Below are 25,385 nucleotides of genomic sequence, written 5' to 3'. Positions count from 1 at the left end.
GGTGAAATAACCCTTTCTCACATAACAATTGTTTTGTATTTTATTCGATGCCTATTTATATATTTTCTACCACTTCTGTGATGGAATGACACAAATCGGAAAAATAAAATAATATCTCCATTGGAACTGGTTCTTGAGTTTCTGCCAGGTTGTTTGGTAAAACTTCAACAATTATTTCACGATCGCATCATCTTTTTAAAGGAATGTGTGGATTTCCAATTTGTTTTGTTTTGTACTTTTTAAATCGGGGTTTGTGATTGTTCTCCTCTAACAATATCATCAAGGAAATTAATCAGCCAATCAATTGGACAGTTTCCTCTCTAGTACAAACAATTATCCAATCAACAAGTTGATTTTCATTTCTACTGGTAAAAGAACAGGAAACAAAAGGAGTAGAATTAAGAAATTTTCAAATAAATCCAGAATCGCAGATAATCGCCGTGAGATCCCATTGTCATTGACATAAATTTGGTTAAGCACTATCTTGCAATCAGACTTAAAATAACATGAGACCAATTGTTCCGATTGATAAGCAAGCATGCTTCTTTAATAGCTAAAGCTTCGACAACCTCAACCGATGAAGAAAACTAGGTAACTTTGAGAAATTTATTGAACAAACTATTTTCAAAAATGAACTTAGACTGTTTACTTATCTCAATACAAAGCCAGACGATAGTATTTATAACTTGCTATCTTTAACAAACTAGCTAACTTTTCAGCCTTCACTAACTACCTCTCTAACCGTTTTATTATCTTTAACATGCATCCATCTTCCCTATTGATAAGACTCGAAGAAAATTTCTAAACCGAGCAAAACACGAAAATGGCAGTGGTTTAGTTAATACATCAGCAACTTGATCGGACGCAGGAACTTCTCGGACCAGAACCGAACCATCGGCAACCTTCTCACGAACAAAAAATAGATCTAACTCCACATGTTTAAACTTGGAGTGTAACACAGGATTAGCAGCAACTGCGACTGCACTAGAGCTATCACACTAGATATTTGGTGGAGAAGCAGACCCAATTTGCAATTCTCGTAATAACGAAAGTAACCACATAACATCACTCGTAACAGCAGCAAGACTTCGATATTCAGCCTCAGTCGTAGACCGTGACACCACCTGTTGTTTCTTCGATGACCAGGAAATAGGGTTAGACCCAAAAAACACACAGTACCCCGAAGTAGACCTCCGATCATCAAAATCCAATCCCCAGTTTGCATCAGAAAACCCAACTAAAGAAAGAGAATCAGACCGTCGAAAGACAATTCCAAAATCAAGTGTAGCAGATAAATATCGTAATATCCTTTTAAGAGCAGTCATATGAACTGTGGTTGGACTATGCATAAACTGACATACCCTATTAACCGCATAAGCAATATCGGGCCTAGTAATGACCACATATTGTAACGCACCTGCCAGACTCCTGTACTCAGTTGGATCGGATAACGACTCACCATCATTTTTAGAAATATGCAATGAGCTAATCATGGGCGTATGTACGCCTTTAGCATTCGTCAAACCACTACGCTTCAACATATCCCGGATGTACTTCTTTTGACAAAGATGAAGGCTCTCACAAGACGACCTGGTAACCTCAACTCCCAAAAAATAATGTAAATCACCCATGTCTTTTAATGAAAATTCATCATTCAACATCTGTACAAACCAGTCAATAGCCGACGGAGTGGAGTCTGAGCGAACTCGAACAAATAGAGAAGCATCCGACTTAGAGCCAACAAACCCAACTGTCAAAAGAAATGTCCTCAACTTCTCAAACCAATCTCGTGGAGCCTGTCGCAAACCATATAACGCCTTCTTTAATCGACAAACCAAAGGTTTCCCATCAGGACCAAGCTTAAAATATCCCGGAGGTTGCTGCATAAACACTTCATTATCAACATCACCATTTAAGAAGGCATTGTTAACATCAACTTGTCTAAGTGACCATCCTTTAGTAACCGCGATCGACAAGATTACCCTTATAGTGGCAGGTTTGACAACTAGACTAAATGTTTCTTGAAAGTCGCACCCCGGAACTTGAGAACAGCCTTTCGCAACCAGACGTGCCTTGTACCGTTCAACCGTTCCATCTGGGTTTTTCTTCACTTTAAACAACCATTTGCAACCAATAACTTTGCGACCTAATGGCATAGGAACAAGTTCCCAGGTACCATTACGAATTAAGGCATCATACTCCGTTTGAGCAGCGATTTGCCACTCAGGGCTAGCGACAGCTTCTTCAATCGTTGACTGTTCTACAACCTCAACAGCAAGAACCTTGGGTTTAAAAATGCCAGCTTTTGAACGAGTAGTCATAGGATGAATGTTCACATTAGGCACAGAAACCTCTGGTCCTGTAGGGTCAGACGGAATTGGAACAGTGGGCGTGGGAGATTGATTTTCAGAGTGCAAGACACCATGATGAGAATTATCTTCTTCAGTCAAAAACTCATTCAATGAGGAAGTATTACGATAGTTAGTATTTGTTGGACTAACATCCACTCCATTCTGAGGACTTAGAGACCCAGGCACACTAGGCGGACAAACAGGACCAGTAACAGAGTTTCGTTGTAACAACGGATTAGTCTCAAGAACAGGAAAATAAGTAGGTATAGTACTCACCTCCCGTGACCGAGATATATTTGGCGGAGAGAGGAACCTAGATTCATCAAACTCCACATGTCGAGAAACAATAACGCGACCATCCGGCAACAGACATTGGTACCCTTTGTGACAAGGGCTATAGCCCAAGAATGTACACGGTTGAGACCGAAATTCTAATTTATGATGCTGAAACGGGCATAAAAACGGATAGCAACAACATTCAAAGATACGCAGGTGATCATAAGTAGGGTCTCGTCCATAAAGCACACTATACGGAGTCTTACCATCTAACACTGGTGCGGGAAGACGATTTATTAAATGAACTGCGCATGTAAACGCATATGCCTAGAATTCCATCAAAAGACCCGCTTGAGCTAAAAGAGTAAGCCCTATTTCGACAACGTGTCTATGTTTACGCTCGGTAACGCCATTTTGCTCAGAAGTATGCGGACATGAAACACGATGAATGATGCCTTGAGACGCCAAAACCAAAGCCAACGCTCGATACTCACCACCCCAGTCGCTCTGAAACTGCTTGATGGTCTTGCCAAACTGAGTGTGAACAAGTTTCTGAAACTGAATGAAGCAAGTCATAACCTGAGACTTCTACCGAATTAGGTATACCCAAGTAAACCGAGAACTCATGTCAATGAACGACATATAATACCAATTGTTACTGGAAGCAACCGAGGCAGGTCCCCATACATCAGATACAACCAACGAAAAGGGATCAGTATATTCAGTATTGGAAGCCGTAAATGGAAACTTATGAAACTTACCCTTTTTACAAGCAGTACAAACATCACTAATAGCAATTTTATTCAAAGGAACATGACACTTATGTAAAACATTTTTAACAACAGTTGATGACGGATGTCTAAGTCACTTGTGCCATAACGAAAACAGCTCACTGTCGGCAGTCGAAGTCAAACATTCTACCTGAGTAGCAGACATACAAGAACCACCATCTGGCATAGAAACCGGTATAGCCCATTATGAATATGCCCCGTCAGTAAAACCTACTGTGTCACACTGTCCTTTATCACACAATAAGTAGAGCGAAACTTAAAAAACACCCCATTATCAGTAGCAAATTGTGATATTGACAACAAATTTTTCCGAATGGTTGGGACACATAAAACATTAGATAACCGAAGCAACCTAGACCGTGTCGGCAAAACACTTTGACCAACAGACGATATTCATGCGGGCATACCATCACCCATTAAAATAGAAGACGTACCTGAATAAGGAGTAGCATTATGCATAGCTGACGTATCCCGACAAACATGATTGCTGGCTCCTGAATCAGGATACCAGGATGACATCCCAACTGGTCCAGAAACCAGCGAGTCAGACTCGTCCCCACTCACTCTATGTCGATCAGAGTTAATATGAGAGCTAGAGATCGACGGATTAGAATAATCGGACGCGTGTATATCTCCCAGTCTAGGAAGTCCAAAACACGGATTTGACGCTGAAAACACTCGCGCACGCGGCTTGGTCTGCCACGGAACTGCCATAGTACCGGTTGGGTTAGCCGGATCGAGCTGAACATTATTCACAAACAAATTTGTGGGCATCGGAGGAGGAATATTTGGCCCAACATTCTGCCCACTATTCGGCCCAATATAAGACGGCATTCCAAACCCTCCATGAACACCATCATTTGGCCCACCAGCATGCGGCCCAGGATTTGGAGGCCTGAAATCACGCCGTTCACCACTCGGCATAAACCAACCATTTGGCCCAACCTGCTGACCTCCACGCTGCTCATTGAACCCCCTTCAGCACACCAATTTTGACCACCATCATATGAATTTTGACCAGGCCCAAAGCAATTTTAACCTGTAGCACAATTAATTTGATTAGTCCCATAATACTGTTGACCAGGGTTAGAAATCCTAGGTCTAGTGTTTGGTTGAGAAGGCCAGCCACTATCGCCGGAGTGGAGGTTCGGCATCTGATTTTACAGTGGAGGTTGCACCGGAGATGACTCGTCACGATGGTATCGATAATAGCATTTCTGAGCCACGTGTCCAAACCGAGAACAGATCTGGCACTAGAGTCGAGGCCGAAAGGTCCTTCCACGACCACGCACCCCCGATCGTCCTCCTCGCGACGTACAGTCCGTAGACACATCCTCCACCAGATTTGCAGCATACACCACCTCTTGACTTGAATGAGCATGCCAAGTTTCACACTCTATTAAAGCTTCAACCAGACGCGGAAACGGCAACGGATTCGGAGACAGTGAAGCCGACGAGACTACACCTTCAAACTCAGACGGAAGCCCCGCAAGAAGCCCCGCCGTCCTTTCTGCCATTGAGATGGAGGTTCCAGAGGACTCCAATAGAGCACACACACGTTTTAACTTCGCGACATAATCACGAATCGACATGCTTCCTTTCTTGAGAGAGTGAAGCTCATGACGCAATTGTGACTGCCTCTGATCGGAATCGGCTGCAAACATCTCTAACGTTGTGGTCCATACATCGTTCGCCGATTGGACATCCATAAAGCATGAGAGAATTGATGAACTTATGGTGGAGAGAAGCCAGGACGTGAGCAGGTTATCCTGTTGCTGATACACGGATGCCACTGGATTGACCACAAGCGCACCATCCGGTGCTTGTACAAAACTCGACGGCACTGCAATAGATCCATCAAGAAAACCGAAGAGATCATAGCCATTAACAATGAATCTTACATGTTGCTTCCATAGAAGAAACGTTCCTTCATCAAGTTTCACAACGTCATGTCTAGGAAGCGAATTCACCACACGCTCAGCAGCAAACACCGAGCCATGCACTTCAGCAGAGTCCGACGCAGCAGAGTTTGTAGTTGCCATGATAAAGAACCCCTAGCGACTGATACCATGAAGAAAACTAGGTAGCTTTGAGAAATTTATTGAACAAACTATTTTTAAAAATGAACTTAGACTGTTTACTTATCTCAATACAAAGCCAGACGATAGTATTTATAACTTTTCAACCTATCTTTAACAAACTAGCTAACTTTTCAACCTTCACTAACTACTTCTCTAACCGTTTTATTATCTTTAACAACCGAGCCCGCAAGAGTTGACAGTTTCTACCATCAACTATGATGCCACTAAAGTCATGGAAAACCACCGCAATACCTGTCATGAGACGTGTTGCAGTTAATTGGAAAAAAAACATTCCCAAGAGCAAATTTTCAAAAATTATCTACCTGAACGAAAACATTTTATTATGAATGGAAACGAAAGTTTTATTTAATAAATAATTTTATATTTTATGGAACAGTTGAGAATAGAAATTTTGTTTTTACAGAAAAGGTCATAATTCACAAAGATATGGCTTCCAGATGCCATGCCCATATAAATAGAACATAACTATAAAGAATCATCTTTTATCCTTTATAAAAACAACAAACTTAAAATCCAAGTAAATGTTAATGGATCAAAGGTATCAACTGTGGCCTAGTAAGTCAAAAATTGGTGTCCTGCTTTTTAGGTTCTTCAAATCCATATAAAAAGCATTGATTTTATTTTCACGAGGACCGTCCAGAATTTTATGCGTTCTTCAATAAGGTTGATGATAAAACGGGAAACAAGATGATAACAAGGAGAAAGACGGCAATAGCAAGGGCAATGCAACCCCATTTCTTTGAGCTCTTCTGATATTCCTTGGCTAACTCCAGTTGGTCAGCCCCTCTCATGACAAAAGAACTAGCACGAGCCACGTGGCTCTCGATGTCATTCAGTTGGTATCCCTGTGCCTCCACCAAGACTGCCATGTCTAGGAATAGTTGGTGAAGCTCAATCAACCCCTTCTCAATTTCCTGAATAGCATCGTGCCTCTCTTGTATCTCTGAAATTGTATCCACAATCTGCCCTCGCCCTTGTTCTTGAATTGCCTTTTCAAACAATGTTTCACCTTCTCCCCTTTCTATCAGGTTTTCGATCATTTCTTCATCTGCTTTCTGTCCTGTTACTGTGAAGTATCTTCTCTCCACTGTTTCTTTGTATTCTGCTGTCATTTTGGCTCTTAACCCTTGAAAATCATCCATCATATCCTTTAGTTTACTGCCTAAGCCGCTCACTAGGGATGTCCTGGTTCTATAAGCAGATGATCCAGGACCAGATCCTGGAAGTTTCTGATGAGCCGCATTTGATTTTTCAAGTGCTTCGAGTTTCCCCTTTATGACTTTGACCCGTTTCAGGAGCTGCTTAACATCCGAGTCCATTCGAGCTCGAAGATCCTTCATGGCTTTAGCACTGTGAGCCGTTTTGGTCTCTTCATTTGATTCTTGCAGCCTGTTGTAAATCTGCTCAACCACTCTCATATCGTCCTTCACATTGTCTACATCTTCAAAGAAGTTATCAAGGTTCACTGTCTCTTCCCCAGCCTCTACGTCATCCAAGTGAACTTGTTGCTTGAGATCTGAATATTTCTTGAATGAACTAGAAAACAGATCATTCATTGCTTCAGCCTTGATGGGGTCAATGTCCAATGCAGGGCTTGAGTTTGGATGGCCTTTCCTCCTTGGATAGCATGCTCCTGCTATAAGGTAGGTTCGAACGTGAATTTGTGGGCTTCTTGTGGAGGAAATGGCGACTATAAGGCAAGCCCTTCATCAATGGAGGCGCACTAAGGTCAATCTTTTGTAATTGTAGGGCAGCACTAATTGATATAGTTGGACTTAGAACATGTTTATAGATTATTTAATTGTCAGCTTTTTCTTACCAACCAATTCAACTTGGATAGACAGTTTGAATTATATATATATAATACTTAGCTAGTAGTAATAGTAAAAATTTTAACCAAGTTTTACTATATGATGTAAAGATTAAAACTTATGATAATTGTTTCTTTAATAATGTATATTATCCATATAAAAAAAATTAATATACATATCTAAATATCAGAAAATATTTGGTACACTGCTAGTTAAATATTTAGACTCTATAAATAGGGTAGGGATTGACAAATGTTTTATAGAGTATAGTAAAGTAGTTAAAAAATAATTGTTAACAAAAAAATCCATGTCGATTTTTTAAAATAACTTGTGAAATAAAGATATATATATATATAAATTGTTAGCATATCCTTTAAATATAAAAGTAACAATTTAAAAAATTAAAAAATAAATTATTGTAGATAGTTTATTTTATTTTTAATTTGAATTGAGGGAGGAATAAATAGGTGAACAATATGTAAAAATACCCATTTAACAATAAAAGTAAATTAAAAAATCTAAAATTCAAACGCAAAAATGAATTTATATATTTGAGTAAACTGAATTTATATCTTAAAAATCAACCGAGTGTAAATACATGGACGAATCTCTTTAAGTATGTGATTTAAAAATAAAAAAGAAAAAAAAACCAAGAAAGGAGGGTTGTTTTTCTATTTTTCATGCCAAATGACAACTTCTCCTTTCTGGAATATTTTTCATATTGTGTTCCGACTTGGTCTTGCCTTCTTCTTCATTCATAATTAAGGTCAAAGTATCTGCAATTAACGGTCTAACAACAATTAAGAAAAAAAAACCAACATTTACATAAAAAGCCAAATTTAAGTTAATTTTACATAAAAGAGAAGTTGACTTATTGTGGCTATTATTTCAGGCGATATAAATGTTTTCTGTTTTTCCCCCTATTTGCGGATGCATGGAAGTACTTCTTATGCTGTTTGTTGCTGTATCTGCCTTTGCTGTGAATTGAGTTCAATAATACAGCACGTTAAGCTCCTCTCCTGAATCTGCTGGATTTAACACCAGATCACAATCATGCATATTCGATTTTTGAACAAAATATAATCTAAGAGAAAAAAAAGACCATATATTAAGTTCTACTTATCACAGTCCATATAAACTTTGTAAGGTCTTGTCCACTTCAACCCATTAAATTTAAAGTTTTATACATAAAAAACATGTCATATGTTGAATATGATGTGTGAATACTTATATTCCCAAATTGCTCCTAAAACACAGTCGGATTTATGGTTCCTCTTGAAAATCATGACACTATGTTCATGCAAATCTCACCTATATGTGACTTAACTTTAAGTTACACTTCTACCTGCAAGGGTAGTAGGAAACTGAAAGGTTTAACGTACAGAGAAATACAGGAATCTTTAGCTGGCTTTTAATGGTTAAAAGAGAAGGCGGCAGCTCGAGCTTAACGTATTTAGTTTGATTATTCAATATCAAACTATTGTTTTCTGTTCAATTTATGTAATGACATGTAGGTACAAGTAATCAAAATTACCTCTAGAATAGATATCATCCTGAAAAGTTCAAGGCACTCCTCCAGCAGTAGCTTTTCTTGTGCAACCACCTCTGCTAGTTCCGAAACCACTGACACGGTCTTCTCAATCTGAGGTACCATCTGCAAGGTAAGGACCATGTCAAAACTACACTGTACATATTGGTTTAGCATAACATGTGAAAATCTCCATACCCCTGGTGAGGAAACTGTTAGCATTGTCTTGATGGAAGCTGTGAGATCAAATGCATGTCGAAGTGCCATTGAAGCTGATGGTGCGTCAACCTGCACACCCGAGCAATCATAAATGGATTTGTATTATAGCTAAACATAAAAGGAACAGCTGAAAATTCTTGGTGGACCTTTGCTCCTTCTACGAGAGGCACTTTACAAACAACAGAATGCAGCCATTGTTTAGTCATGGAAATAGCTGACAAGTGCTGTCTTTCCATATCTGCCCAACACTCCAATGCCATCATCTGCAGATATGATTAGCAAATCAATTCACATGAAAACATTTTAGTAAGCATGATTAAAGAGGTTCCAGCAGGCACTGACTTGAGATTGAAGTATAGAGTCCATCTTGATCTCAAGCTTTTCCTTCTGAAGCTTTAATTTCTTTTGTACCACGGAATGTTGCAGCTTCATAAGACTATTCCACCCGGATGACAGATCGTTCTGTAAAATCATTTAGTGCAAATTCTCATATGACATTACGGTAACACATTTAATCACATCTATGTGTAGTTAAAGAATGGATCCATGTCCCAAAATTCTCTATTTTGTGGTACTAACTTGGTTCAGGTTACAAAGAGTTTTGTGAAATTGAAGTATCTGATTTTCAATCTCCTTTGAAAACATAGCTCGTTTATACTAAAATCTAATATAAACCTGCCCATTAAACCTTATAGTATACTTTCATTTTGTTGGTATGAGAAACAACACAATATAAGATACATACCTGAACTTGATTATGTATGTTCCTATTCACCGCATCGGCTTTAGCATTTGCATACCGCCATTGTATCACACTGTTATGGATCAATCTCAAATGATGGACACTTTCCACATCACCCGAACACACTTGCAGAGGAGATGACTTCCTGCTCTTGAACAAATCCATTAATCCCAAATTCAAGAATTTCTCCACTCCTCTGGTCCTAGAAGGACTAGTAGGTGGTTTCAAGCTCGAAAATGACATCGGTTTGACCTTGCTTTCAACTGACATTGGTGGTGACCCAGACCGCCCCGGTGACAATGCCCACTGAGACGGGTAAGCGCCATGTGAATTAGTCCTTCGTATGACATTTTTAATGGCGGACTTTTTAATCTTAGGAGAACTATCAGCTGACACTGGATTGAGATTATTTGAATCCCAAGTAGTTCCTCTGGATCTATTCCTTGATGGTACATCTTTCAAATACTTGGAACATACTTCTATCCCTGATTTTCTATCGCTCAAAGAAGAATCAGTTTTAGCCATAGCTGGAGAATCATTATTCGAGGCTGAACATGGATCACTAATCTCAGGATGAGAATCAAGAACATGAGAATTATCAGTCATGGGATCTGGTTTTCTCTGAGAAGATGATGTTTTTTTATAAAGAGCACTCTCGTCAACAGAAAACCTTCCAGGTAGAATATTGGGAGACGAAGATGATGAAGTAGAAGACGAAGAGGAGGAGGATTTTCTGGAGAAACCCAGCTTGGATGTGTACCTCATGGATCCTCCCACAGAGGGCCTATGATTTTCTTTGGCACTAATTTGCTTGTCATTCTCAACAAACCTACTGAATTCTGAATGGCTTGTTTGCTTGGTAAGTGAAAAGGGGACGCTATTTGTTCTTTTCTCATAGCTCTTTCGCTCGATAAAATCTTTTAGCCTCTCGTTCCCAAGAAAATCGGCGAGAGTATCAAGCTTTTTCGGGTTAGATGAAGAAGAGGTGGTGGTGGTGGTGGTAGATGAAGGCCGAAGGCCTCCAAGTAAGCCGGAGGGAGGGTCTTCAAGGCTGCGATGCTTTCTGGGGTCAGTGGAGGTGGATTTGCGGCGGAGAGGGGATAAAGGTTTGTTGGGGGAGTGGAGGGGGGAATCATGGGTGGGTGTGGAGGTAGGGGAAAGGAAGCGAGAGGCAACCTCACGGGACTTGGATCCTCTGAGTTTGGGTGGATCAGTGGCGCAGTTCATGGTTTGTGGAACAAAGGCGCTGATTTGGAATGGGGGAATCAATGTGTTTGAGGTGGAAAAGGATGAGAAGAAAAACAAACTTTTGAAAATGGCGGCAAACTATAGATAATGATGAGATTAGTTTAGATTACATTGGAAGAGTTTGGCCGGCGAATGAGATGCCATGTAAGTTCAAACTACCATGTTTACCCTCAATGTATTACCAACTCTAAGTACGAAGAAGGTAAAATAAAAGCCGGCATTCTGGACACCATGCCATTTGGCTTGCTTTTAAAATATTATCATTTTTTCCAACTTACGTTATAAACACAGAAAACTCAACAAAAAATAATACTAATTTTTTTTATTTATCAATTTATGTTATTTTTATTTGAATTATTGAATATAATTAACTTATCAATTCAAATATTATAATAGAAAATTTTCAAATAATAATTAAAACATTTTTAACACAATATAATCTTATTTTTGTGTAATTAATTTGATATTAATTGAGTCTTACGTAATCAAATTAGCACTACTTTTGTTTAAGTCAAAATGTTTTATAATTATAATTATCACCTATATTTTATGTTTAGAGTTCTATTCATTTAATAACTCTCTTTTTAAAGTTAACACAACTTTTTTAACTAATACTTGTATTTTGAAATATATAATTATTTCAACTTCTTAAACTTATAAGACTAAATCAAATATTATAATTAATTTTGAATGTGAATTTAGTAATATGATGGAAAATAAAGGGTATTCTCGTTAGTTCAAAAGTTTTTCCAAACTTGTCCTTTTATATATACTAATTTCTAATGTCACATGTGATGCATGTGAATATATGCGTGTAACACCCCACACACGGTCTAGACGTTATGGTCAGATCTTGAGGAATTACATAAACTCGTTTTAAAACTCTAGATTTTAAAGTTGTTAGGTATATATTTCAATGATATTAATTTTGGCAAAAAATCTTACAAGTTTTTAGTAAACAAGCATAGAATTTATTTGTTTTATAGAAAAACACTTAATTAGTTACTTAGCTTTAGCAACGGATATTTCGAAATTGTTAGTTTTGAAAATCGTGTTTCTAGTTAGAGAAAACATGCAATTTTGCAGTTTAATGCCACCATATGTCAAAAATTAGTGGAAATAACCAAAACAGAGAAAATAAAGTCTAAAACATTTTTACAATCCAATAAAGTTTGAAAAAATTTAAAGTTATGTGGTATGCAATCTACTAGTACGACCTAATTTTGTTTTTTTTATACTATACTCAAGTGATATTATTACTATGAGAAATCTTTTTGTTAAAATAATAAATGTCATCTCTATCACATTTCAGAGTTTTAAATATATCAAATTCATCTTCGGTGCTTGTGTCTAGCCTTATTCTCTAAAATGAAATCATACTTCACGATATGATGCAATAAAACCTTTTATATTTGCATAATTAGCATTTACCACATAATTTTTTGGTTCATGTTGCAAATAGCTTCTAACTTCGATTATAAAAACTTATATAAACTTAATTTCTCTACTTATACTATGTTATAACATTTTTTACAATACGTAAATTAATTTTAAAATAATATAAAAATTATAATATATATCCTTTATAAAAAAAAGGTTTTATAATGTGTTAGAATAACTTTTATAGCACTTCTTATAAATAATATAATTTTAGAAATTTTTTTTATAAATAAGTTACGGAAAAAAATATTTTTATAAATAAATATATTATAATATATAGCATGGCCACGTAAATAAGCTATGCCTATACTTTTTTGTCATAATTTTTTTATAAATAAGTATATTATAACACATAAATTATTTTTTATAATATTTTTTTTGGCCATAACTTTAATTTTTTTTAGGATTTAAATAATATAAGTTTTTGTTATCACTTTATAAAATACACATATTATTTTTATAATATATTTTTTAAGATTTATAATATAATTTTAATATATGCTCGTGCTTATAATATAATTCTTACCATTTAAACTTGTATAAAAATATATATTTTTTAAATGTTAAATCTTGTATGACTGTTTGGAAAGCCATGAGGTAGTTGAATTTAGGTGTAATTACTCCAATTCTCACCCTCCCATTAAAAATTGAAAAATGTAATTAGGGTGTAATTACAAGTAATTATACTAAAATTCAATTACTAGGTGGCTTTTTGAACACTATTTGAATCGAAATTTCATGTATATAATTGTACAAAATTAAAATTCAGGTATCGCATTGCACATTAAATCAAACCTCACTTGTAATTTTGACATGTATCCTTATTTCTTTTTATATACAATTTACAATTTTAGTTATAAAAAGACAAATATAACCACCTAAGCACAACCCAAGTGAAGCTGAGCCAAATATTAGTTCATTATAAAACTAAATCTATATTTATAAACATGCTTAAAATAACATTTGATATCACGATCTCTTCTCTTTCTTTTTATTAACATGTCACATACAAGATTTAATATCAAAATAATAATCACATATCATTTCCATGCACTTTTAATGGAATAAACATCAAATCCTTTAAGAAATTTCATCATCCTTATCTTGAACTTTACCCAAATGCGTAACTTCACTATTCTCTCTCCTTCAATGTGAGCACTAGTCAAATTTACAAGAAACTTAGCTTCTTATGAGGTTGCTTTATTAATTTCACTAAAAATTTATGAAAATTTTTAAAGTTTTTAAGCTTGAGGTGATTAGAAATGCTGTAAAGGACTAAAATGAAACAAAATGAAAATAGTCTAAAAAAGAGATATGAATGGTGATTTGAAAGAGATGAAAATTCAAGAGGTTTCTCCACTTTTCTACAACAAAAAAACCTAGTTGATTTAATATGTTAAATTATTAATAATATTTAACTTTAAAAAAATCTGAACATCATCAAATACTTCTAGTTGCATACATTTAATTTCAATCTCATTCACAATGCACAACATTTTCTCATTCACAATGCACAACATTTTCTAGGTTAAATTCATCAATCTAATTCAATCATTCTTATTTTTAATTTTCATACTTTTACCCAACACTTTTCACACTATTGCTATTTAATCAATATCTTAAATTAATTTCTCTCAATTCAAAAGTCATTTTTAATTTATTACGGTATCCAACTACTTTCTCTAATGATACTCATGAATCCTATTTTATTTACTTCGAAAATTCTAACACGTGCAAATCCCGAAATGATACTATTCTCTTCTCGAGAGGTGTTAGTAGACCTGTCCATGGGCCGGGCGGCCCGGCCCGGCCCGACGGCCCGCCCGAAATATGGGAGAGTTTGGGTAAAAATATAGGCCCGAAATATGGGCTTGGCTTCGGGCAAGTTTTTTTGGCCCGGGCCCGGCCCGGCCCGAAAAATATTAAATATATATATTTTATTTTTAAAATATAATAGTTTTTTATTTTAAGTTTATTTACTTTCAATTCCTTGACTAGTGTTACAAAATAATAATAAGAAAACATCAAGTTTGTTTTACTAATCAAATGTTAGATTTGGTTACAACAATTAATACAATTAATAATTTGATAAATTTACTAATCAAATGTTAGATTTTATTACAACAATTAATACAATTAATAATTTGATAAATTTACTAATCAAATGTTAGATTTTATTACAAGAATTAATACAATTAACAATTAATAATTTGATAATTTTACTAACAATTAATTTTAATAACAATTAGTTTTAATTTTATTAAAAAAATAATTTTAATTTTAATTTTAATTAAAAACGGGCCTGGGCAAAATCTCAGGCCCATATTTCGGGCCGGGCCGGGCCCGGGCATAGTAAACGGGCTGAAAATTTTTTACGGGCCCAGCCCAAACCCGGCCCGGCCCAACCCATGGACAGGTCTAGGTGTTAGGAATGTTACAATTAATGTATGATTGACGTATGACAAATGACATGCCATTTTTTTAACGTTCATTTGCTTTTAATTTAATTTATTTATTTCATTTTATTAATTTAAAATAATGAATTTATTTTATTTTGGATTTTTAAAACTCTTGTTTTGTTATTCAATATTAATTCGTTAAGTATAGTTTAATGCATAAATTTTTAACATGAATTTCCTCTAATAACAACATTATTTTTGTAGTAGAACAAAAAATTTTTTTAACGCCATTAGTATTTTGGGGTAATTTGTATATTATTTAACAAGTTTGAATACCACATTGAACCTATAAAACATTTAAGTACCAAATTAGAAAAAATGTCAAATTTAAGTATCAAATTGGACGAAGAAAACTTAAATACTAAATTGGTTAAAAAAATTTAGATACCAAATTAAAAAATGGGTGAAATTTGAATATAAAATAAGAAAAAAAAGGGGTGAAATTTAGATATGAAAGCCTTAAATATACATTCATTTTAATGGGCATGGATAAGAGCTTAAGAGAAAGACTTTGTTGCTGGGTTGAAGGGCCCAAATAAAATAAAAGTTTAGACCATCAAACACCAAGAACGTATCCTAACTTACCGGTAAGATCGGAGCCCAACTCTAGTTTAGGGTTTTAACTTTTACAATATCTAGGGTTTTCAAAAGAAAATACCTCTATATAAACCCTTCAAGGTCGCCTCTTTTCTTCATCCTCTCATCTTAGAACAGCCAGCCCCCCAAAGGTATGTCTCTAGTTTTCTTCTTTTCTATCGTAGCATAACTGATAGACTAGATGTTGTAAGCAGTCCAGTCATTGTCTGCGAGACTTTTTTCCTTTGCACGAACTCTCCCGGGCTTATCTGAATTTTTTCGTATGAAGATGAAAGCCCCAATGTTGGTGCTAAATCCATGCCGTTTTACGTGTTGCGGAACAGCCTTTGCTTATCGACTGGCTCTTCTGTGTCAAATCGGCGGCTACATCTCCTTAATGTTTTGCCTCACTACACCTTTAGCTTGCTTTCAACCAACTGTTTGGAAATTAGGCTAGTCATAGAGGCATATATTCAATCTGGCGGTGTTACACGTGGGGGCATTTCCTTTCATGATTTCGCCTCTAAAAACATCCGCTATACCCTTGTTTTCCTTATTTTTTTGTGTCTTGGCGATGATTACATTTATTTTATCCGCGCTTCTGAGAGCAATCCATGAAGCATATTAACGATAAAAATGGTTGAATTTCTTGATATGAGCCGATCTGTTTTTTTTAGAAAATGTTGTAATTTATTTTGGGAAATTAATTATGAAGTTGGCTATGAAGATTTATATACAGCTTTTTATGCCAGTTCTGCTTCAGAGAATTCTTGATTGAGAAGCTGATTTGTTGTCTGAGCCTCTCTAATTAACCAGCTAAGCCCTGTTTTCTGGTAAAACCTATTGGGGGCGCTGCATCATTCACGAAACTACTGGGTTTTCCTGAGACTTTGTTTTAGATGGTTTTCTGAAAATAACAACTTTTATTAATTGTGTATATATTTACAGTATATATAGTTCCAGTGAGCCAATGATGATATAATCCACTTTGGATGAGGTGCAGTGGAGCCAAGAACGAACCTACTTGGTAGAAGCTGCAATTCAGTGGTTTTAATGGATTCAACTGAGGCTGTCTTTTTAATTAAATGCTTTTAACTTGGTGTTTTTTGGGTTTGGGTTTGGGTTTGGTTGAGTTTAACTATACCCTAAACCCTTTGCTATTAATTTCGGTTTAGGGTCTGAAAAACTCATATAGTCATGTGTTGTCATCAGCTTCTTCTCTTGCACTTTTCACGAGATTGGAGTTAAATAACAGCACTACATTGTTCTTTTGTTTATTTTGCAGGTGTGGCATGAATTCTAGGTTCCTGAGAAGTTGGTTGACTGTTTCCACTTTTAAATTGTGTATTTTGTAGGCCATTGTATTATTGTGTGTTTCTTATTGTAATGAACTGCAAAGATGATCTATTACTTCTCAGACGGAGCTCTTTCTACTGTGCTCTCTATCATGTTTTCCACAGTGCAATAAAAATATGTTTATAGTCTAAACTGTTATATTTTTTTTGATTGAACTGAAACAATACCATACGTATTCCCTGCGGCTTCCCGGCAAAGCTAATGTTGCAGAATAGAACCACCACTATTAGTTGCTGAATGTCATTAGTTTTGACAAGATGTATTGTAATTACACGGTGAAAGAAGATTTCTTCTTTTCAGTTTCCTTCCTATCCACGCTGGCTCTCGCATCCAAGAGTGAAATGTCCATCTCCATCGTTCTTCTCTATTGATTCTTAGCATCAACAATTGATTCATTGACTGTGGACACTCATGGCTTGTCTAGACCTAGATATCTCTACCATTGGAAGAAAATCATCGCCACGAATAGCAACAACCTATAAGGAATCCCACCCAAGACCAACCCCAAACGAACAAAACAAACCAAGATCCCCGCTATACAGATTAACGCACACCCTCAATGGTATTAATTCCCACCATCCTAGTATTATAACTAACATCCTCAAAGCCATGCTAATGCCCCACTTGGCGAGAAAAACTCACAGAATCCTCAATTGGGCTTTCAACAGTTTACAAAAACAATTAAGTTATTAATGATTAGACAAAATCAAGAAATAACCTCTCATGTGCAAAATTATAGAAGATCTTCTCTAAAATCAACCAATTCCATCGAATTTAGTATGATTGTATGTGAGATAGCATCTATTATACTAAGAATATTAATGAACCCGATTATTACAATTGCTCATGATACCTTTTTTTTTAGTTTAGCTTTTAGTTTGCTTATAAAATCTATTTCTTAGTTAAAGATCCTGCTTTACTAACTGGAATGAAAGAATTAATAGATCTATTTCACCCAAAATGGGAATGGGTTAGGGTTATAAACTTATAATCTATAACTTGATGAGCGAGTCAATTCCATTATTTTAAGTTTATTCCATACCAAAACAGCGCTATATAAATTCTCATTATGAGAAGGGTTAATTCGAGCGAATGAAAGAATTAGTAGATCTATTTTTTAGTTCCTGCTTTAACTGGAATGAAAGAATTAGTAGATCTATTTCACCCAAAATGGGAATGGGCTGGGGTTATCAACTTATAATCTATAACTTGATGAGCGAGTCAATTCCATTATTTTAAGTTTATTCCATACCGAAATAGGGCTATATAAATTCTCATTATGAGAAGGGTTAATTCGAGCGAATCTAAATAGATACTATGTTTACATATGGATCCCTACGTCGTTATATTCCGTTTAGGATTAGGAATCGAACCTTATTTTTACATATCTCTCGTTATTTGGGACACTATTCACCTTTTTTCTTCTTTTTTTTTCTTCTATTTAGTTGAGAAATAAATAGGTTTGATTATCTATCTCTTTAATATAACCAATATATATTTGATATAATCTTAATATATATATAAAAGACATCCTCTGAATACTTCAAATTGAAACAATTAGATGTCTGACTCGGGCCTATATGACATGATTGATCAATAGAAATACTCCAACACTCCACATATTCCATATATCACACTAGATAGATATCATATTCATGGAATACGATTCACTTTTAAGATGCCTTGGTGGTGAAATGGTAGACACGTAAGACTTAAAATCTCTTGCTAAAGAACATGGAGGTTCGAGTCCTCTTCAAGGCATAATATTGAAAATGTTCATTGAATTGGAATAAGTTCGGTAACGGATCACGAGATCCTAGTGATCTTCTCTATTTAATGAACTAAGGAATAAGCGAAACGAAAAGATCATTGAAAAGTTAAAATAGCTAGGGATGTTCCTTGACAGAATCCCTAAGAATAGGAAAAGATGAAAGGCACAATCCTTTCACAGTCAATAACGCAACCCCCATCATGAAGATGATGTCGCAAACTAGAGATGAAGGTAGAACCAATAGGGGAATGAGGACATGTTTGAAGAAAGAATTCAAGCATTGAGGAATGCCATGCAAGATTTTCAAAGAATAGATTAAACTAACTTGCCCCAAAATTATTCCAAAAAACCTTTGGCACTAGAAGTGCTATTACTTCACATGGCCCAAGTGTTTGAGTTTCTTAAAATGATGTATGATGGTTGTGGTGACCCATAAGACCAACTAACGTACTAAAATGATTATATGAACACTTTGAAAGTTTTATATGAGGTTAAGTGTCATGCATTTCCCATGACACTTAAAGAAAATTATAGGGCTTGGTATTTATCACTCTCAAATTATTCTTTTTCCACATCCAAATAGTTAGTCGATTTGTTTATGTGTAGGTACTTGGCCAGCAAGACATTGCAACAATCCTAGATGTACTTTATGTCAATCAAACAACAAGAAGATGAGTCCCTTCGAGAGTTCATCAAGAGGTTTAATGCCTTAATAATGTTAACAGAAAACGTGTCAAAAGACTTTTCTATCCAAACATTTGTGTCAAGTACAAGCCATGAGTTCTTAAATTATAACTTGATTAGTAAGCTACCTTTCAAATTATATTTCCTCTATGAGATGGCTTATAAATTCGTAGAAAGTAATAAAATTTAGAAAGTTAACACCTAAGCTCGTTGCAAACTTTCATGCATACCCAAAATCTTTAGTAGTTCGTATATGAAAGACCGCCAGTTGGTGACAGCCTTAAAAGAGAGTAAGAGACTATAGGCGGAACACACTCCAACGGTGGGGGAAACAATATTATAGCCCTGACGAATTCCCGCGTTACCATAAGTGATCTAGATATGTCAAATTAGGCTCTCTAATACACTCTATGAGCTTATTCTCAAGCAATTTAAGTGTCTTTTTTATGCTTTTGTTGAGTTTTAGATTTTACCGTCAATAAAGGTTTTAAAGTTATATATATTAATAGATCCCTAATCCAAAGACTAATCAACAACATGAAAGTCAACCAACCGCTTGTGTGTCTTGAATTGTTAATTGTTTAATTTTATCTGTTTTACAACTTGGTGCTTCTTAGTGTTAGATAATCAATTAATGTAATTACCTTTGATTATAAATTACCATAATATGATGCTTAGTAAGTAGTTAGCTAGACTTCCTCTTTGCAAACTTTGTTCTCATTAATCTCTTTAACCTCAAACTCTCTTGGGTTCAATCCTTGAAATACTCGGGTATTCCATTGTAACACTATAAATTTTACAACTCGACTTATCACACTTACAACATATTAGATATTTAAGTTTAATTTTGTTGATTCATAGTCTTGGTACACGCGGGATGACAAACAAAATTAGCAACACCAAAGATGATAAGTGTAACACCCCTTACTTGGTCCGGTTGTTGAACCCTAGTAATATGATGCTATAAGCAATTACAATTAATTATTGCAATTTATATAAATTCCATTCGCATGCCATACAGTGTAATAATTTAAAGTTTACAATGGCTTAATTGTGAAATTCAGGCATGAAATAGGATTGAGTTGTAAAATTTTAAAATTTTATAGTTAGTATCGACAGTTTATAGTTAGGTATCAATACCGTATCGATACCTTATTAAATAGCGATACCAAATTACATTTCTGTTTGTATACAAAACAAGGGTATCAATATTTATTTTTTGGTATTGATATTTTATGAAAAAGTATCGATACTCATATACATATCCATACCATTTTGGCATTCTATTTATTTTAAAACTGTACATATGGTCAAGTATCAATACTAAATGTCAAAATATCGATACTTAAGTTTAGAAATGATAAAGTCTTATCTTTAAATATCTATTTCATGCCAAAATCACCCAAAATTCAAATGGTACCCTTTAGATACAATTATAGACATGAAAATTATCAACTAAGGACATTCCTATTCCTATCCAAATTAATCACATACTCATCATTTCACAAATAGTTCAACAACATCAAAATCAAACCAAAACCATCATTTATAACAACCAAACCAATATGCCACACTCATACCATCCTAATAAACTTTCTATGGCACTTTCATTATCACTTAATCAAGCATAATCTAATCATTCAAGCAATCTCATGTTTTAAGCATTCAAATTACCAAATCATTTCCATATCCATGCATCAATTAAGAACACATCACATAGTATATAACCCCATTAACCATCAAGCTTTAAGCATTTAGCTAAAACCACTTAGCAAAATAATCAACATAACCATATACATTATATACATGATCTTCAATATGTTAACAAGAGTCCAAATCAAAACATTAACCACAAGTTATCCTATGTACATGCAAGACCAAAATGAACACATTTGTAAAATACCTAACCTGGGTATAGAAAACAAAACCATATGCTGAGTATAACTCAGTGATATTTCTATAATCCAAACACTATAACAAAACATAGGATATTTGAGTAGCATAAGTTAAAAATGCATGATGTTATGCAATTCAATATGTCATCTAACCATTTCTGATTCCAACTTCATGTAGTTAATGAACATGTCTAACATTGTGTTAACACATACCCCAAATATACATCCCTTTTTACATATCACTTTTATTCACTATCCATTTGTCATTTCGATATTAATTTCACATCTTTTATAGATTATTCAATCACTTAAATTCTCTATGGGTGTGTTAATGCACCACACATGGGCTTTGGCGAGAACCCACTGAGGAATAAGGGTTGCAATGTTCGGTGCAGAATACAACATCCACAAGAACAACACAATATAACATAATGAGTAAAGTCACATCACATATTGCAAGTGAATAAGTTAAATCAACACTACTTAAACCATATTAATATAAATTATTTCTCTCCAGCGGACGCCTCTACCATTTGGCGGTAAATGATTAATTCCTAGCTCGTACAAATTCCCAGAGACGTGGCCCATCTGAAATCGAAACAAACACGTAAGCACTTAAACTTGGGAAAATATTATCCACACTTATGAGTCGTTAAATGTTAAGTATAATTTTGTTTTTACCTATTTACAAGTGGCCACGAATATGGTTGGTGCCTAATAGCCACTAGAAACGACATCCTATATAGAGCCTAGGACTACAGTAGACCCAGACAACCAACCATGTTACTAACCCCATGTTTTGTTGCTCGGTAAAGCTCACGGTACAATATGACCAACACTGCTAATCCCCAGCTATAAGTATCGTCACGAAAGAAATCCTCCAATAAAGGCAAGTACTTTAAGTGGACCCTATTAAACATGTTGTCCGGCATAAGTACCCTCCCGATCGGCTGCATAATATAGGCTCGAGCAGCACACATCACCTCGTGCTCAGTGGCGATGCTCGATAACTCCTTAAATTTGCTTTCAACCATGCCAATTTTAAGCATGTGAAATTCAGTTCCCCATCAATAGCGATAGTCCAAGTAATCGGCAGTATAGTACTGAAGGTTCCAACACTTTACTTCGGCCTGTGACCACAGCACCTCCAACTCGTAACCCAAGTTGCATAGTCACATCTTCCAATGTGATAGTGCACTCCCCGCATGGCATAATAAAAGTGTGGGTCTATGTACACCATCGCTCAACCAAGGCGGATATTAAGTTTGGCCTCGGGTCAAACCTTCGGATCAATACGACATCCCCAAATCCCACCAACTGTAAGTGTGGCAACACCCGCTCGTCCGGATCGTACTTGGGAAAATGAAACCGCAACCTAAAAACTCAATACTCATCTTGTATGGTAAAATTTTTATAAAAATATGATAAATCAATTATCTATATAATTTAAAAACATCAACGTAGCGATTCTAAGTATTTTTTTTATAAAAATATGATAAGTCAATTATTATAAAAACATCTCACTTATATTATACCAACGTAGCCATTATAAGTATTTTTTATTTAAGTTAAATTAAATGAGTAATAAAATATTAATAATAGAATGAAGATTTATCATAAATATTAATAATAACACGTAGAGATCAACTGTGATTTCTAAATTAATAATAATAACACTTATAATGTGATATATACATTAGTTGAAGCCAAATTAATATACATTCTTAGTTTCCTCATGTGAATGAGATTTTTAGTTTTTATTTAGGTGGTGTCAAATTAGTGGGATACAAATGTAACTTTTTTGTACCCCACAAATGGAACCAAACACAACAACAATGCAAATTAAGTAGAAAGGTCATCATATTAAAAAAAATGAATATATAAATTTATGAATGTGTCATAAACTAAAAAAAATTATTATTAACACGTAGAGATCAATTTCATGCAAAAAGAAGTTAAAAAAGGTTAATAACAACCAAATAGAGATCAATTTTATGCAATCAAAACACGTTGAGCAAAGTAGCGTTGAGCAAGAAAAAACGAGAAACTAAAACGATTTTTTTTAAATTTATAATTAATTTTACTGTTTCGTTGATCCTGAACGAAGTGTGATCCATATTTACTTGAGAAGACATTTTGATATCTGCATAATTTAAAAAAAATTGCATAAAATAAGTATAATTAATTATTATATTACAATAACTATAAAATACAAAATACAAACTATAAATACCTTACAAGTTTTTTTTTCTTTTTTCTTCCTTCTCTTCTTCTACAAAATACAAGATATTTGAAGGGAGACCAAAACCTCACCTTCTTAAATAGAGACATTTTTTTTCTCCCATTCTATTTCTTTTCTTTTTAAACTAATAATTATAGGCTTTTTTAACTATTGACCAGTCATATCGCTAAGGTCACTAACATGATGTGACCAGTCATGATATATATTTTTAATTTTTTAATTACATATTTTTTAAAAAGCCATAGTTTTTTTAAATAGTAAATCCTTTTTTTTTATTTTTTTCAATCAATTCAACTCACTCTTTTTTTTTCTCATATTTTTATTTTTTGGTCTTCCGTTTTTTATTTCTATTAAAAATTTCCCTTTAATTTTCTTGATTACACATTTTATACCTTCAAATTAAAAAAAAAACACAAATACATAAAAAAAGCTTCTCATATTCATGTGTCATTGAGAGGCTTATATATAAGTAATTGTAATAACCCGTTTTTGAGTCTGATCGGAACAGTGGTTTCGGGACCACTTAACCGAGTAAAAATATTTATTATATTATTTTAATAAGTTTTACAGCATGATGGAATTATAGTATTAAAATTTCATTAAGAAATTTTACCGTTTAAATACTTAATTTGATAAAAAGGACTTAATTGCCTAAATTGTAAAAGTAGCATGCTATAAGTTAAGAGTAATTATTTGCTGATAAGTTGAATGAGAGGTCCTTATTATTTTATTGGACCAATGATAGTGGTGCTGGTCATAAATGACCTTAAAACATGTGAATTATGCTTTTATTTCATTAAGGTTAATTTGGTAAAATGGTTATTAACATTGATTTAAAGTAAAAACAAAACAGAAAGTGGCAGTCATGTTTTCCTTCTGCATGATTTTAAAGTTTAGAAAGCCAAAGTCATGGCTTTTACATTCGGCCAAGCTTAGATTCTCAATTAGGGTATGGTTTTTATTCCGTTTTTAATAATTTTTACGTTTTTCAGATCGTTGTTTTGTATTCTAGCTAGCCCGTAACTCAATTTCTGAAAATTTTGATGAGTTTGAAATATGCCATTGTTGAATACTAGTATATTTTGAAGTATTATGCTAGATTATTGATGGGTATTGATATATATACAAGTTTTATAAAGTAAAATTTGACAACAATGAGCTTTAGGGATTTAATAAAAAAATAGAAATATTATGTTAGAAATGTGAAATAAATAAAAATATGGGCTGATTAGAAGATATATATTATTCGGCTAAGAATACTTATAAAGAAATTTCTTATATTTTGTGTATTTGTGAATTAGGAACTAAAGTGTTAAAATGTGAAAATATGAAGGCTATTTTGTAAAAATGCCAAAATATACTTATATGGATTGAATTGATTGATTTGGTGAATAAATGAGTTAAATTTGAATTTATATAGATCAAGATAAACAAATGCCGGAACTTGATCGGGGGAAACAAAAGTTAGACGGGTAGACGAAAGTATTCGAGCAAATACGAGGTAAGTTCGTATAGCTAGAATTGAATTATTAAATAACTGTAATTGTCAAAAAAAAATGTATGTAAGTTGAATGAATAATCTATTTGAATTTTACATTACCAGTATACTATTTTATTTGTGGTTATATAAATGCAAATGAAATGTTACAAATACTATATATGTTATATTATTTTGGTATGATAATAGACACTGAATATGAAATTTGAGTATTTAAATGTATGTACTTAGATATATATATACATATGAATTGAGAAATTGAGTTATTGATTTTTTTTCATTGCTTAATTGATGAAATTAGATAATACCGAGCCTGTTTGAACTTTAGAAAATTGTCGGATACGAGTGACTTGTCACTAGGGTTATCGTTTGGTCGAGCTCCTGCATTTGTTGCGG

The 25,385-nt window shown here is 34.3% G+C and overlaps 2 protein-coding genes, 1 long non-coding RNA gene and 4 other non-coding genes across 7 annotated transcripts; 5 read left to right on the top strand and 2 right to left on the bottom strand.

Annotated features, from left to right (window-relative positions):
• Nucleotides 1-5,975: 5,975 nt before the first annotated feature.
• On the bottom strand, nt 5,976-7,334 carry LOC107947567 (syntaxin-124-like). The gene has a single exon (XM_016882181.2). It carries the CDS (start codon nt 7,074-7,076, stop codon nt 6,165-6,167), a length of 912 nt encoding a protein of 303 aa, XP_016737670.1. The 5' UTR covers nt 7,077-7,334; the 3' UTR covers nt 5,976-6,164.
• A 722-nt stretch (nt 7,335-8,056) lies between these two features.
• Nucleotides 8,057-11,184, bottom strand: LOC107947566 (QWRF motif-containing protein 3). The gene is made up of 6 exons (XM_016882179.2): nt 9,824-11,184; nt 9,421-9,540; nt 9,225-9,341; nt 9,058-9,147; nt 8,866-8,985; nt 8,057-8,356 (listed from the first exon to the last, which is right to left on the bottom strand). Exons 1-6 carry the CDS (start codon nt 11,045-11,047, stop codon nt 8,279-8,281), a joined length of 1,749 nt encoding a protein of 582 aa, XP_016737668.1. The 5' UTR covers nt 11,048-11,184; the 3' UTR covers nt 8,057-8,278.
• A 4,377-nt stretch (nt 11,185-15,561) lies between these two features.
• LOC107946152 (uncharacterized) lies at nt 15,562-17,031 on the top strand. Its single transcript, XR_001696851.2, has 2 exons — nt 15,562-15,695; nt 16,829-17,031. It is a non-coding gene; the product is annotated as an uncharacterized lncRNA (long non-coding RNA).
• Nucleotides 15,789-15,935, top strand: LOC121224867 (small nucleolar RNA snoR134). Its single transcript, XR_005922610.1, has one exon. It is a non-coding gene; the product is annotated as a small nucleolar RNA snoR134 (small nucleolar RNA).
• On the top strand, nt 16,113-16,205 carry LOC121224865 (small nucleolar RNA U36a). Its single transcript, XR_005922608.1, has one exon. It is a non-coding gene; the product is annotated as a small nucleolar RNA U36a (small nucleolar RNA).
• On the top strand, nt 16,257-16,348 carry LOC121224853 (small nucleolar RNA Z223). Its single transcript, XR_005922596.1, has one exon. It is a non-coding gene; the product is annotated as a small nucleolar RNA Z223 (small nucleolar RNA).
• Nucleotides 16,701-16,808, top strand: LOC121224861 (small nucleolar RNA snoR97). Its single transcript, XR_005922604.1, has one exon. It is a non-coding gene; the product is annotated as a small nucleolar RNA snoR97 (small nucleolar RNA).
• Nucleotides 17,032-25,385: the final 8,354 nt, after the last annotated feature.

Source organism: Gossypium hirsutum, chromosome D12 (genome assembly GCF_007990345.1).
Source record: "Gossypium hirsutum isolate 1008001.06 chromosome D12, Gossypium_hirsutum_v2.1, whole genome shotgun sequence".
NCBI lineage: Eukaryota > Viridiplantae > Streptophyta > Magnoliopsida > Malvales > Malvaceae > Gossypium > Gossypium hirsutum.
The sequence above is the reverse complement of the archived record's forward strand: the minus strand, read 5'-3'. Positions and strand labels throughout refer to the sequence as shown.